Consider the following 15,126-nt stretch of genomic DNA (forward strand, 5'->3'; position numbering starts at 1 on the left):
GAGAAAACCTGGCAGGCGTCAGTTTTCCCCTCCTACCATGCAGGACTTGGGGATAGAACTCAGGTCAGCAGGCTTCACCTAAGCCTTTAAAGTTCATCTTTGACTTCTGGTATTTTTTTTTTTAAGTAGTTTGAACTTGACATCACCATTTTCACCAAATTTAAACCGTAAACATTCCCTGAGTCCTGGCAAGTCCTAAAAGAGACAGCATTCTGGGCTGAGGCTCACAGTTTTCTTTGGTTCTTTCACGGGAGGCTATGAGTCAGCAGGCATCAGGATTGAAAAGGGACAGAGAGAGAGGGAGAGGGAGAGGGAGAGAGAGAGATGGAGAGAGAGGGAGAGGAGAGAGAGTGATACAGAGAGAAACAGAGAGAGAGAGACACAGAGAGAGACAGAGAGAAAGAAGGGGAGAGGGAGAGAGAGGAAGAGGGAGAAGAGAAAGAGAAATCCATTTTTCCATATTCTGGTATTATGCAAGCAAAGGTGTGGTTGATATCCACATGTTGAGTAGGAAATAGTGTAGGGAAATTAATTTCCCTGTGATAACTTTGTAGTTTGTTTCCATTTTTAAACAAGACATTTCTAGAGCAATAAAAAAGGAGCAAATTAGAATATATGAAGGTAACACACGTTGTCAAGCTAAACAGAATCCTTAAAATCATTTACCACTTGGAATTTATTAGCCTCATTCTTAGCCCCTCCCACCTCCTATAGGCCAGACATCTACAATGGACAGTAGATGGATTATGGTCTGTGTGTGCTTCCCTTGTTAAACTTGTGGACGTTATGAACCAAGTTAGCCACTTTAAGAAGAATATAGACACTTTTTGTGTGCTCTCTTTCTACCTTCCAAGGCCTGGTTGACAGGTTCTATTTGTTTGAGAACCAGTGTGTCTTCAGAATATTACAAGGTAAATGAACATAATGTTTGAGCAGATAAATTGAAAGTGAGCCAAGACGATGAATACTGAACACAATAGCCAAACGAAATTTAAAATGATAATTTACAGAAACTATGTTGTACTATCACTACTTAGTAACTTTCCCTGGTGAGTACTACATAAGTATTGTTACTAAAAATTTTATATGAGCAATCTAGAAAACTGATTCTAGGGCCCACATGAAGATCCCTAGTCTACAGAGGGCCCAGACCTCTTCTTTCCAGGGCAGGGGCCTGGTAGTCAGGTCTGAGGAACAGCTGGTATCTAGGCTCTTCTAGAGCTACTGGGAACCAGAACAGGGACCTTAAGTGGCAGAAAGGAGAGGTCTCCTCTGCTGCAGAGGATGCTGCCAGCTTTCCCTGGTGAGCACACACTAAGAAGAACAGAGCTCAGGGCAACCTTTCCTTTCCAGTGTATACCCAGTGTATAATGTGTATCTGTATCTGTATCTGTATCTGTATCTGTATCTGTATCTGTATCTGTATCTGTATCTGTATCTGTATCTGTATCTGTATCTGTATCTGTATCTGTATCTATCTAGCCAGGCTGCTAGCAGTTGGGTTTATACTCTTTCGAGGACTCTCTGCTATTGAAATGCTGTCTGCACTCAGTTCAACCTAAGTGTTCATCAGTGGATGAACATATGAAGCCTCCCTACCCCTCCGCATACACACTACTCAACCATAAACAAGTCCTGTGATTTCTGACAATATAGATGAATCTCAGGGGCACACAGGAACTGAAACGTGCTTCAAAGGCAAGAGCCCAAAGGCAAGTGTTGCATGATCTCATTTGTATACATTGTATAAAAAGTTGACCTTACAGAAATGATTAAGAGAGACTGAGTTGGGGAAGGGGAGGGAGCTGGGGAAGAAATTAAGGGTTTTTTTTTTGCAAACATTGCACAGAAGAGTGACTACCATCAGTAACAACGCAGTTTGTGTTTCAAAGAAGCTAGAAGAGATTATTTCCCTTATTTTTATTGTAATTATTGAAGAAACGATTTTAAAAGTATTACTACCAAGACAGGATAAATGTTTTGAAGCCATAGATATGTTAATTGCCATGGTTTTGTCATTGTAAAATGGTTGTGCATTGTGCTGATTAGTTTTTTTTTTTTTGTCACCTTGACACAGGCTAGAGTCTTCTGGAAGAATCGATGTGTGAGGGCCCAGTACACTGTGGATAGCCCACCTCTGGCAGGAGGTTCCGAGTTGTGAAAATAAAAACACACCTATGCCTGAATTTCTACCTAGATTTGAATTTGTAGAGCCCCCTTACTTAGGTGAGATAACAGCAGAGGATATTTGGGGGACTCTCTGGAAGAACTGGGTCAAGCAAAAACTTTAGAGACTGGAGAGCAAATGAGAGTCTTGGCTTCTAGACTACAGGAGGGACCAGAGGGTTCTGAAAGGCTGGAAGTAAAGAAGGGGCAGTGGTAAAAGATTGGAGGAGGCATGTCAGGGTCACCTATGGCCCTTGATTTGTGCGTCCACAGCATCAAGGTGTGTGCAAGTCATTTTTGATGGGCATGGCCTCAGGTAGCTAGCTCGGAGGAGAATCCTCAGCTCACCAGAGGAATCCACACCCGTCAGACTTACTAGAAGTGGATTCTTGTTTCTGATGTTACTTTCTTTATTTGTATATGGTAAGGGTATGTTTAGAGATGTATAGATATCTCATAAATAAGCCACAAAAGTCTTCCTTTGTATAGCTGGAAAATATGGAATGTGTTGGACCCTTGCCTGGAAGCATGCCCTTTCTCAATGCTCCTTTGCCTCTCGGTGTTCTGTTTGCTGCTCGCAAGAGCCTAGTCCTACCATCCACTTTTATTTATTTATTTTTTTTGGGGAAATATATGAATTGTTTTATTGATCATTAAATGCCCATTGTACTCAGCCACTCTGGTAACTGTAAATTTATTCCATTAGTCAGATTCTCCCTAGTTTAAGCAAAGCTCCCAGTGATCAGCCTTTTATGGTGGGGGATTCTGAAATAACATTTGGGCATCCTGGGTAAAACTTTACATTTACAAAGCCGATCTCCTGACCTCCTCCTAGTTTATTGACAATAAAGCATTTATATCAGGTGCCATATATTTCTTTTTACTGGGCCTTTACAAGTCCCTGTAATAAGGGAAATGTGTATAATGCTGCACACTTTAAAGTCATGTGTTACATAAAGTGAGTTTTGTTTTACTTTCTCCAAATTGCATATATACCGTTTCCTTTTTCTTTTGTTAATTACACACGGTTTACAACTAATAAAAATTAGACAGGAAAATCATTATGTTTTATGATCTGCATAAAGTTTTTAATGTAATATAAGAAAAATAACCAGTGCCAAAAAAAAATGGTACTTCAAAGGTAACAGAAAATTCAGAATAAAATGGGTTACCAAAGTTCTAAAGTGGCCTTCCTGTAATGTTTTCTCATTAGGATGTGATTCACAAAACATTTGACTGAAACTGTGGTGTTTTGTAGGGGTGTTTACGGTGAATAAGAACAGAGAGGAATGCCATTGTCAATTAGCACTGGCAGAATTATGGCTAAACTGAAAATCCGGGTCTGGATGGCCTAGCACACCTAGAGCAAACTGTGGACGCAGAGTCCAACTTCCATAAGAACGCAGGAGTCCTCCGGCCTTTGTCTCAGTAAGCTCTCCGGCATTCATAAGAGCCCCAGGCCATGCTGCCATCTTCTTTCGTCCAAGGTGAAGGATCATGAAGGGAAGAGGCATCTGAGCCCTCCTCTAGGGAGAGGGGCACCACCTTGGGTGGGAGGTCATTTGACACTGTCATGAAAGAAGTGAAGGGGTAAGGAGGGGGGGTGGAGTACGCTGGGGTGTGGTGCAGGTCCTCCAGTGCATGCAGTGAGTAGGACTGAGCCCCGGGGAGAGATGGCCCCCAACCCAGGCTCCTGTGCTGGGTGCTGCTTCCTGACTCCAGCTGGGAGAGACAGCTGGTGCTAGGTGGAAAGGCCTGCAGGGCATCCGCAGGCACAGGGTCTGGCTGGCTGAGGCCGTCTGGCACCGTCTGTTCCCAGGAGTCTCTCTAAACAGAATGGCAATGGCACAGGAATTAGCATTTAATTGATGCTCGGAGGACACAGTGCTGCCACTGGACTGAGGCATCCAGAGAAGCCTTGGTCTCCCCTTGCTGCTGCTGAAGCCCACCCAGCCAGGCAGCTTTTTCCTCCGGGGTCTGACCCAATCCAGGAAAATCTGAGTTAATTTCTACTTGAGGATGTTGCTCTAAGCCCCACATTCCTCTTTACACAAGCAGGGGAAGGCAGCGCCCGGTTCTGGTTTGGTGAAGTAGCCTTACAATGACGCGGGCTCTAGAACCACCTGGGGTGGGTGCTCCCTACCTGCTCAACGGTGCTCTTCTTGGGGAGGACTGCGTTCATTCACAGTACCACCCGTCACCCTCCTGACACTGAACTGTGCATCTGAGAAATGGGGCACAGATTTCTTGAGGAGCTGCTGCAAGCCTCAGATGAACAAAGGCCCATGGAAGTTCTTGTCACAGAAGGAGGTTAATTCCCTGTCCCACCCTCTTTGTCTAAAATTCCACCCTCATCAACTCAGCCCATTGTGGCAGGAGGCTTTACAAGTTTCGGTCAAAGGACTATTAGCAGCTTTTAGAGCTCTCTGAGCTTAGCTCTTTGGAGGGATCAAAAGAGAACAAGGTAGGGGGCGGGTTGTGAAGAAGCTGGAGCAGAGGGCCTGGAAAGGAAGTGGAAGAGGAAGCTCTGTTCATCTCTTGGGGGAGCTTATCTAATGCTATCTAGACTTCTGCGGGGGTCACAAAGGCCTGAAGAATCTTGCACTAACGGGGTGGGGAGCAGTCAGTAAACCGTAGAATAGTAACAAAAACGAACATGAATTTATCTTAGGGGCCCCTGCTTCAAAACCCTAGATGGGCGCTTTTGATGACTTGGTTGATGTGATCTTTGAGAAAGACCCCCTCAGAGGTGCCCCAGAAGAGCCAGCCTGACCCGGCACCTCCAGGGGTGATCAAAGAAGCCGAAGGAATCCCGGAGCACGTTCCAACTGGCATCAGCTCGGTTAGCACGTGTGAGGGCTGGGCCGCAGGAGCTGGGGCCTCCCCTTCCTCCCCACAGGTGAAATAGCCATACTCACACACACGAAGTGAGTTGGGTCACTGGGGAACGGAGGTGGCAGGAGCGGCGGCAGAGTTGAGGTGCCGAACAGGGAGCCCGGTGTCGGGGTCAGCGCTGGTGGGCGGTAGTCTCCATAGGGCTCTGCCAGGTAGGACTCCAGCAGGCCTGTGTGACTCTGCCCAGCAGAGGGTTCACAGGCAAAGGGCTTGGTGCTGCTGGAGGTGTAGAGGTCATTGGAGAACTGTTTGCCGCTATGGAAGTCCGAATCAGACAGGAAAGACCTCCTGACACCGTAGTAGCCAGACATGACTGGTGATCCTGTAGCCGAATGAAAGAGAATCGGGCACAAGTTTCAAGTAGGAAGCTCAGAGCATTGCGGTCTGCATTGGTGTTGTGTGGAAAGATGGTACCCACATGTGCCCGACACCACCGTTAACAAAGAAACATACATGTCTTGAATGGCATGCAATATTCCCGCATCACTCTTTCAGCCCAAACAGACATGCTTAAGTCCAGTCTGGCTTAAGGATGAAGTCATGTTAGATGTACAATAACATCACCTAGATAATGATTTATCATGTGTCTTCCTGGTCCAGATACTTCTAGGAAGTGGCACAGAGACATAAGTTAAAGAATTCCTTCCTATGGTGTCCTTCTCAGCATTAGCTGTCAACCTGACATAGCCTAGAACCACTGGAAAAGAGTCTCGAATGAGTGTCTTTATCAGGTTGGTCTGAGGGTATGTATGTGAGGGATTGCGTTGATTGTTAATTGATGTGTGTGGGGGGTACCCACTGTGGGAGGCCCCTTTCCCTGGGCAGGTAGCCCTGGGCTATGTAAGAGAACTAAGTGTAAGCCTGCCAGTGAGTCAGCTACTAACATTCATCCATGCTTTCTGCTTCAAGTTCCTGCCCTGACCTCCCCCGACAATGGGCAGCAATTTGGAAGCCTGAATAATCCCATTTCTCCTAAAGGTTGCTTTTGGTCATGGTGTTTGTCACAAGCAAGAGAATGAAACTGGAACGTTTGGCATCAACGCCTTTTGATGGAACTATAAACGTTTTCCCATGGCTTTTGAACATCTCATAGGATACAGGACTGTTTCCAAGGGTTGCTTCTGGACTTTTTACATGAGATAATATCTCTCTAGATAAGATGACACATATCCCACCTCAAGCCAGGGACAAGCGTACCGTCTTCATTTATTTATTTATTTACTGGACACTGATCTTCACCATCATGTGATCTTCACCTAGCCTGCATCAGTAGATGGCTTGCCCTGTGACAATATTGTTGCAGAAAAGGCTTTTTTTTTTAATTTTTACTTATCTATCTATCTATCTATCTATCTATCATCTGTCTATCTATCTATCTATCTATCTATCTATCTATCTATCTATCTATCTATCTATCTATCTATCTATCTATCTATCTATCTATCTATCTATCTATCTATCTATCTATCTATCTATCTATCTATCTATCTATCTATCTGAGGGAACACAAAACGAAACAAACAAAAAAACCAACCAACCAAAACCCTTCTGACATTTCTGGCTTTGATGTTCCTGTGTTATTTGCTGCCCCCTTGTGGTCACACTGGATCCCTCCTTTACCTCCCCAGGACGTAGACCAGGCTTAAGAGGAGAACGCTTGGTAGAGTTTTGTTAGGAGGAACAGAGAGAAAAGCTGAAACTGGCAAGAAGTTTACTTAAGAAAAGACAGATGAGATGGTTTCAGGAGAGAAGAGTTGCACTTGACACTCTCTGACCCTGCAGTTGTCTGTGGCAGGAAATGGATGGTTGTCAGGAAACTGGGGCACAGAGTCCAGGTCCCTGTAATTTACCATTTATATATTCCATCTCAAACCTTTATAACTTGCATTTTCATACCTTAAATCAGCTTCTCAGACCCTCACAATTCACTTATGTTTTCATGTTCGCAGACCTTTATACACCTTGAATTCCTTTCTTAAAGGCTGAGATGTAGAGAAAATGGCTCCTGTCTTTCTTCCCTTCGCCAACAACAGGGGGTTGCTCCCCACCCATTCTTTTCTTTTTTTAATTTTAATTTTTATTTATTAATTACAGTTTATTCACTTTGTGTCCCCCTTGTAGCTCCCCCCTCCTCCCCTCCTAATCTCGCCCTCCCTCCCCCTTCTCCACACATGTGCCTCCCCAAGTCCACTGATAGGGGAGGTCCTCCTCTCTTTCCTTCTGATCCTAGTCTGTTAGGTCTCATCAGGAGTGGCTGCATTGTCTTCCTCTATGGCCTGGTAAGGCTGTTCCCCCCTCAGGGGGAGGTAATCAAAGAGCCAGCCACTGAGTTCATGTCAGAGACAGTCCCTGTTTCCCATTACTGTGGAACCCACTTGGACACTGAAATGCCATATGCAGGGGTTCTAGGTTATCTCCATGCATAGTCCTTGGCTGGAGTATCAGTCTCAGAAAAGACCCCGGTGCCCAGATTTTTTGGTTCTGTTGCTCTCCTTGTAGAGCTCCTGTCCTTTCCAGGTCTTTCTATCTCCCCCTTCTTTAATAAGATTCCCTGTGCTCTGCCCAAAGTCTGGCTATGAGCCTCAGCATCTGCTCTGATACCCTGCAGGGTAGAGCCTTTCCGAGGCCCTCTGTGGTATGCTCCTGTGCTGTCAAGAAGGAGGACTCTGGCTAAATTGCTCAATCCCCATTCAGAAAGGCAAAGCAGATGGACATCAGAAGAGGGAGAAAACAGGGAAGAGGACAGGAGCTTACCCATTCTTCAGAGAGAAGAGAAGCCAGGTTCCTGAGGACCCACCCGGAGTGACCTGTTCACAGTGAGAGCCTGAGCGCCTTCCACCTAAAGTAGTATTTAATATTTTGCTCTTTATCCTGTCACCTACTACAGCTATCTTCCCAAAGGGTCTAAAAGCTCCATGGTGGTAGATCAGGTCTCATGCATCATTTGGTCTGTAAAGCCAGGAGTGGAATGCTGAATTCAACATCTCACACAAATATATTCATTCAGAGGAGGCAATCAAGCCCCCACCAAAAACCTTTAACATGCTTTGACTCACTACTTTCTTTCTTTCTTTCTTTCTTTCTTTCTTTCTTTCTTTCTTTCTTTCTTTCTTTCTTTCTTCCTTCCTTCCTTCCTTCCTTCCTTCCTTCCTTCCTTCCTTCCTTTCTTTCTTTCTTTCTTTCTTTCTTTCTTTCTTTCTTTCTTTCTTTCTTTCTTTCTTCCTTTTCATTTTTCTGAGACAGGGTTTCTCTGTGTAGCTCTGGCTGTCCTGGACTCGCTTTGTAGACCAGGCTGGCCTCGAAGTCACAAAGATCAGCCTGCCTCTGCTCCCCTGAGTGTTGGGATCACAGGCGTGCAACACCACGCCTGGCTTCCACTTTCATTTTAAAATCACCAATTTCCAACCTGCTTGTACATCTGAATTCTGCGATGACAGTTTTAATTATAAGCATACTTTCCTCGGGGAGAAATCTGTGCAAATAAAGCTTCATGTCATGAAGATATATCGCAAATATTGGTGATGGGTAAACAATGTTTCCAGGATGGTACATTTATATTTCTAATTTCAAAATAGAAACAATCATGAAGAAAAGCCCTCTGCTTGACGAAGTGTACCTATTTCTCCTTAAAAGGAGGAGGGGCAGCCAGTCGTGGTGGCACACATCTTTAATCCCAGCACTCTGGGAGGCAGAAGGAGACAGATCACTGTAAGTTCAAGGCCAACCTGGTCTACAAAGCAAGTCCAGGATAGCCAAGGCTACACAGAGAAACCCTGTCTTGAAAAATTGAAAAAAAAAAAAAAAAGGAAAATTCTAGAAGGTGGAGAATCTGCATAAATCTCTTAGTACAAAAGAGCAGATACAACCAAATTCAAATGGTGGTAAAGACGACAAGAAATACAATAGAGTTATCTGGGATGCTTTGGAACTCCTTTTCTTCTGTAACTTGGAAAGCGCTAGATCGCTTTGGAGGTTGAGATCTGTAAAGATAGTATGTGGTAGGGTTGGGGGTTGTGTGTGCAAAGGTGCTTGTTATTATTAGGAATATTCCTTTCTTTGCCTTACAGGACTGTGGGACTGAGATACTCCAAACTGACACAAATACAGTAAACAGAACTCACTGTGTGACACACAGAAAGTAAAGTAAATGTAGCCCCAGCCCCCAATGTTCCTTTCTCTTTCTATCCACACTGGGGACATGGTTAATTACAGCGGTTCTCAACCTTCCTAAAGCTGTGGCCCTTTAATACGTTCCTCGTACTTTGGTGACCCCTAACCGTGACATTATTTTGTTGCCACTTCATAAGTGTAAGTTTGCTATTGTTATGAATTGTAAATTCCTGATATGCAGGATATCTGATGTCATAGAACGTAGGTTGAGAACTGCTGGTCTATTAGATCAGGATGTCAGAGTATTAGGTATTTTAACACTGTGCTGAAAAGCAAGACTGCTATTGTTTTCTGCCTAAAAGCTTCTTTCAAGCAGAGGATCAGAAGGCCCACCTTTCAAGGCCCACTAAGTTCGGGATGACTCAGTGGGATGTCTCTGCTGACCAGTTTGTTGTTGTTGTTCAAAAAAGGCAAAAATGAGAGAAAGAGGTATGTTACCAAGACATTGGAAGCTCTGGACTTGCGCAGGGCCCTGGGCTGGGTGGCTCCCCACAACGGAAGACAAAGCACAAACACTCAGTTGCTCTCAAGGGAGTAAATTGCTTGTGGAAGAAAAGGTCTCACCTGGCATCTGGACGAACGGAGGCTGGGAGTTGCTGGCACTGCCCTGGAAGGCAAACAGAACGCAGCTCTTTTCATCTCTACTTACAAGCCTGGATTTAACTTAAAAACCAGGAATATATCTTTCAAACTACCCTTCCTTCCTTCTTTTGGGTGTGGATGTGTGTGTGTGTGTGTGTGTGTGGTTTGTGTATGTGTGTAATTTGTGGTTTGTGTGCTTATGTCTATGTGTGCATGCAAGTGTGTGTGTGTATGTGTGTGTGTGTGTGTGTGTGTGTGTGTGTGTGCGTGCATTGTGGGAGGGTGCACAGAGGAGGGATCAGCTACGTCCTTCCACCCTCTGAGTACTGAACTTAGTTGATCAGGCTTGGAGGTGAGTACCTGTACCTGCTGAGCCCCAGCACTGAAGCACTTTCTGTCTTTCTTTCTTTTTTCCCTGAAGCATTTTCTTAATTCCTAGTAAATGTGACTGTAACCTTATTTAGAAATGGGATCTTTGAAGGTGTCATTACTTAAGACATGATCATTCTGGATTAGGATGGGCTGGCCCTCAACCCCATATGATGTTCCTGTAAGAAGAGAAAAGGGGTGGAGAGACGGCTCAGTGGTTAAGAGCATTGGATGCTCTTCCAGAAGTTCCAGGTTCAATTCCCAGCAACCACACGGTGGCTTCCAAGCATCGGTAACTCCAGTCCCTGGGGATCTGATACCCTCTTTTGGACTCTGTGGCTACTGCATGCAGGCAAAACTATCCATACACATAAAAACAAAATTTAAAGTGATTTTTCTTAAGAGACCACTCAATGATACAGACATGGTGAGATCATACAGAGACAAGAAAAATATGAATGATTTAACCTCAAGACTCGGGGTCAAGGTAGGCTGCTGACCCCAGAAGAAAGAAGGAAGTGAAAGGGATTCTGTTCCAGCAGCTCTGAGGGACCAGGGCCTGCTCATGTCTCCAGAACCATGAAACAATGTATTTCTGTACTTTTTAGCCACCTCCCTTGTGCTGAGCCATTTTGTAGCCACTGCGGGAGGCTGAAGATACAGAAAGGTAAGAAAAGCGTGACTGGGGAAGAGGAGTGATGTGGGTGTCAGGGACGGTGGGAGCACCTTCTGGAGGAGGCAACGTTGTCCTGGCATCAGAGCGAAGGCTATCCAGATGTGTGGTCTTAGGATGCTGCAGATGGGAAATCAGATCAGGGTCTTTTGTGCAGGCACCAGGATGTGAGCTTGGCGTTCCAGAAGCCATGTAAAAACCTGGGTAGGCAGCACGTGCCTGTAACCCTTGCCTTAGGGGAGGGGTTGCCCTGAAGCTCACAGGCCAGCCATCCTAGCTGAATCCACAAGCTTCCCGTTTAGTAGGAGAGTAACTGAGGAAAGACCTTGCAGCAGGCGACCCTGGACCTCCCCATGCACACATGCATATGTGTACACACAACACATGTACATAACAGCACACACAGAGTCACATATAAAATACAAAAAAAATATTTCAAAAACAAATGCTAGCTCCAAAATGGCCCGGAATAAGGTAGGTGGTGAGAGCAACTTCCAAGGGGGTGAAGCATCCTTAGCGTCCAGGCTTCAGGCCTGTGCTCTTAGCCTGTGCCCTTAAGGTCCTGCGGACTCTGGGAGCTGGTGGCATTTCACAGCATCTCATCTGACCAGCTTGCATGCTTCTAATGCCATGTGTTCAACCTCCAGTGACAAACAACTCAGGGCCCAGGCTGCCTCCCCTCTCTCTCTCTTCTCCCGGAGACCTATGATTCTATAAGCTCAGCTGGAAAGGGTCTTTTCTCTTTTCCAACCATCTCTTTCTCTCATTAGGAATATGCTTAACTCTTATTCCATGTAGGGCTTTTTGGATATTTGAACATAACCCATCATTTTCCTCAAGTCTTGCTTATGTGTTTGCACACACACACACAAGTGTGTGTATACATGCTTATGTCCATCTGTGTGTATGTGTGTGAGGCACAGGCACGTGTGTATGTGTGCATGTGTGTGTTTAAAGACCAGAGGAGATCAATATTGTCCACCTTGCTTTCTGAGACAAGACCTCCGTGGGACCCTTGGGGATCAGTGACTAAGTGAGGCTGGCTGCCCAGCAAGCCCCAGGATCTCGATTCTGTCTTCCTGGCTTTGGGATTACAAGTGGGTGCCACCAAGCCCAGCTTTGTGTGTAGGTGCTGGGTGCTGAGCTCAGGTCCTTAAGCTTTTGTGGCAGCACTTTACTGACTGAGACGTTTTCTCCAGAGCACCCCTACCGGCTGTCTTCCTAGTCACTCGTCTGCTACAGTAGATGCTGCTTAGCACTATGTCACGCTTCCAGGGACTCAGAATCTGATGTCATGGCTTCGTTCTTGGTGAGGGTTTCTTTCTGGTTTGCAGTCTTCTGATTGTGGCTGCGAGGGACACACAGAGATCTTATATCTACCACAGTAATTACCTCCGAGTCCCTGCCTCCAAACACAGTCACGCTGGAGGCTAGACTCCATCCTAGAATTCTTGAGGTCTCAGTCATGCAGTCCATAGCTCTGACTTTGGACTCTTCCAGGAAAAATGTCAACGTGCAAGCACTCAGTGGCAGCATAGTATTCAATAGTGAATGCTCTAGAACCAACATGTCTATGTTTGAATCCCAGATCTGCCTCATTTTGTGAACTTTGGTTACATGAAAATTAAATCAGAACAAAGCAATGGAGTGCTTCAAATAGTACCCAGCGTAAGTAGCCAGCGTGTGCCAGATGGCTCGTGTTACAGTAGTTCCCTCTTATCACCGAAGCATGCATAGACTGTGTCATTCCTACTTACACATGTTAATCAAGTTTGGCTTACACATCAGGCACGGTAAGAGATTGTTAACATAAAACAAAATTAGCACAATATTCTGTGATAAAACTGCCACGTCACTTCTCTGCTGCTTTGGGGCGATTATTATGGAACAAGGGTGACTCAAACCTATGCACTGAGATGTTGTGACAGTTGGCCTGGTAGCTGAGAAGACTCTCTCCTTCTGTTGTGTTGGGTGGGACTCAACCCAGGGCCTGTGCGTGACAGACCAGGACTCTACCACTGAGCTACGTTTTCATCCCGAGGAAAAGGCTTCTGAGTGACTGGAGTGCAGTTGGCATCTACGATGCAGATCCACCAAAGGTAAAACCTCTCCCCCGTGCAGGACCTGGTGGGGCAGCAGAGATTCTTTTCACAGCTACTCAGAATGGCATACTGTGTACAACATGAATTATTCACTGATGGGGTTTTCTATTGAATATTTTAAGATTGCTGTGGGCAGTGAGCAACTCAAACTGTGAAACCATGGGGGTGAGAGAGTGAGTTAGAAGAGAATTTTGCTTTTGATTTGTTTTCTCATTATGTAGTCTAAGCAGGTTGTCTCCCTTGTGCTGGGAGCACAGGTGTGTACTGACACCCAAGGCTAAATTAAGTGGCGGGGACTCTTAGATATTCAGTGGCCAGAGAGGTGAAGATCAGGGTTCCTAACATCTGTTCGACTAAATCACAGATGAGCTGGGCACATGTTCCCATGTTGCCAGGGTCCGCACTCTTCGACATTCCCTTTCTGCTTCTGATTGTTCGTCAGGGTCTCTACTAGAAGGATTTTTTGTAGATCTCTAATGCCTTCTGACTTCTGTCTCAGCCTCCTTTTCAGGAAGACCAAGTTGTGGTGGGGTTGGTAGCTGTTCAGGGTGCTTTTCTGGTTAAGTTTATTGTTGCCTCATCTTCCCCATTTCTGCTCCCTTTTCCCTCTCTGGCCAAGCGGGGGCCGGGAAGAAGTTATGATTCAAAGCTCAGTTTGATGCCTGGGTCTTTCTGACAGCTGATAAGTCCCAGAGCATCCCGGGCTTCCCCCATCTCAGCAGCAGCCTGCATGCCTTTGCACTATGCTGGGCTGCAGCCGGACTGCTCACTGTGACTGACAAAGCTCCTTCCGGCTTCTACACTTCTTCTCCACAATTCCCCTCATCTTTCCCTCCCACCTCCACCAACCCTGAACATATCATTCTTTTCCTCCTTCTGCATAGTCTTAATTATTATCATGGAAATACCAGTGCTGTTCCTGCCCAAACCCAATTTTAAGATGAGGGGCTCTACCAATTATGACTTTAGTTAATTTTATTTATAACATGACAAAAAGGAGCCTCTTGTGTTCTCCTTCTATGTAATTTCATCTTGTCCCCACTGTGGGAATGATACACTATTCCCATTTTTTATGGTCACCCATAAAATTTTACCATGCAGACTCAGCAAGCTCTACAAACAGTATCTAAAACCTCTTACTGAAAGACAAGAACCCAAGGGCATTAACTCTCACTAACATTTTGCTATGGTATTTCTTACACCTTGGCCTGTTTTGTTCTTAAAGTCAAGCAACCACAATTTAGATAACACTATTATATTAAGCAAATCTCTGTTGTATTTGCTTCCATGTTTAACTTTTTTCTCTGGTTAGTATTCATCCAGACTTTCTATATTAGCTTCATCTGTCAAAAGTAACTCTAGGAAGTTCCTTAAATATGTGTGTTTTATAGAGTAAATTATTTCAGGCTTTGTTTAATCTAAATGTATCATTTATTTTTGACCTTGTACTTGGAAGGTAATATTTCTGATTTTACAATCAGAACTTTTTAGCATTTAATTTCTTGGCACTTTGAAAACCTAAGCCTACTGTCTCTGGCTTCCATAATTTCGGTTAAGATGCATACTATTACTAGTAAAGTGATTCTTTGTGACAAGCTTTCTTTTATTTTCTTGTTGCTTTTAAATTATCTTTTCTGTCATTCAGGCTCTTTAGGCTTAGCTTACTTTGTCTAGAAGTAGCTCATCGTCTTCTTTATCCTGCTTGGTACAGGATGCTCTTTGTTTCTTTGTGTTCCTGGGTTTCACGTCTGTCATCAAGTTAGGACCATTTTGAACTATCCTTAAACATCACTTGGTTTTTGAGACAAGGTCTCTAGTTTGGACCTGGAGCTCACTGATTCAGCTAAACTGTAGGGTCAACAAGCTCCTGGGATCCTCCTGTCCTTTCCTTCTCCCACTCCTAGCGCTGAAAGCATACACAGAGCTGTGGTGTCCAGCTTTTTCTTTTTCTTTTTTGTGGATGCTGAGTACCTGAATTCAGGTTTTCATGCAAGCACGAAAACCATCTCCCCAGACCCAAATGGAGTTTTTTTAAATTAATATTTTCTATTTTTGTTTTGATGAACTCTACTCTAAGGTTTGCTTAGTTGATTTTTATCTTAAGGCATCCCTAAGATAAGTATCATTTTTCTCATTCTGGTGACTAAGAGGCTGAGGCACTGAAAGAAC

General features: G+C 44.7%; 1 protein-coding gene across 2 annotated transcripts in view; it reads right to left on the reverse strand.

Annotated features, from left to right (window-relative positions):
• Window positions 1-3,230: 3,230 nt before the first annotated feature.
• The window catches only part of Pou2af2 (POU class 2 homeobox associating factor 2), a 40,048-nt gene continuing 28,152 nt past the window's right edge, over window positions 3,231-15,126 (reverse strand). The window contains exons 3-5 of one of the 2 annotated variants that reach the window (XM_060377701.1): window positions 9,796-9,838; window positions 5,085-5,374; window positions 3,231-3,993 (exon numbers count right to left, since the gene is read on the reverse strand). In XM_060377701.1, coding sequence (XP_060233684.1) covers window positions 3,592-3,993; window positions 5,085-5,374; window positions 9,796-9,838 — 735 coding nt within the window. In that variant the 3' untranslated portion in view covers window positions 3,231-3,591. Of the gene's footprint in view, window positions 3,994-5,084; window positions 5,384-9,795; window positions 9,839-15,126 lie in introns of both variants that reach the window. The other variant, XM_021652042.2, reaches the window with a different exon arrangement.

Source organism: Meriones unguiculatus, chromosome 1 (genome assembly GCF_030254825.1).
Source record: "Meriones unguiculatus strain TT.TT164.6M chromosome 1, Bangor_MerUng_6.1, whole genome shotgun sequence".
NCBI lineage: Eukaryota > Metazoa > Chordata > Mammalia > Rodentia > Muridae > Meriones > Meriones unguiculatus.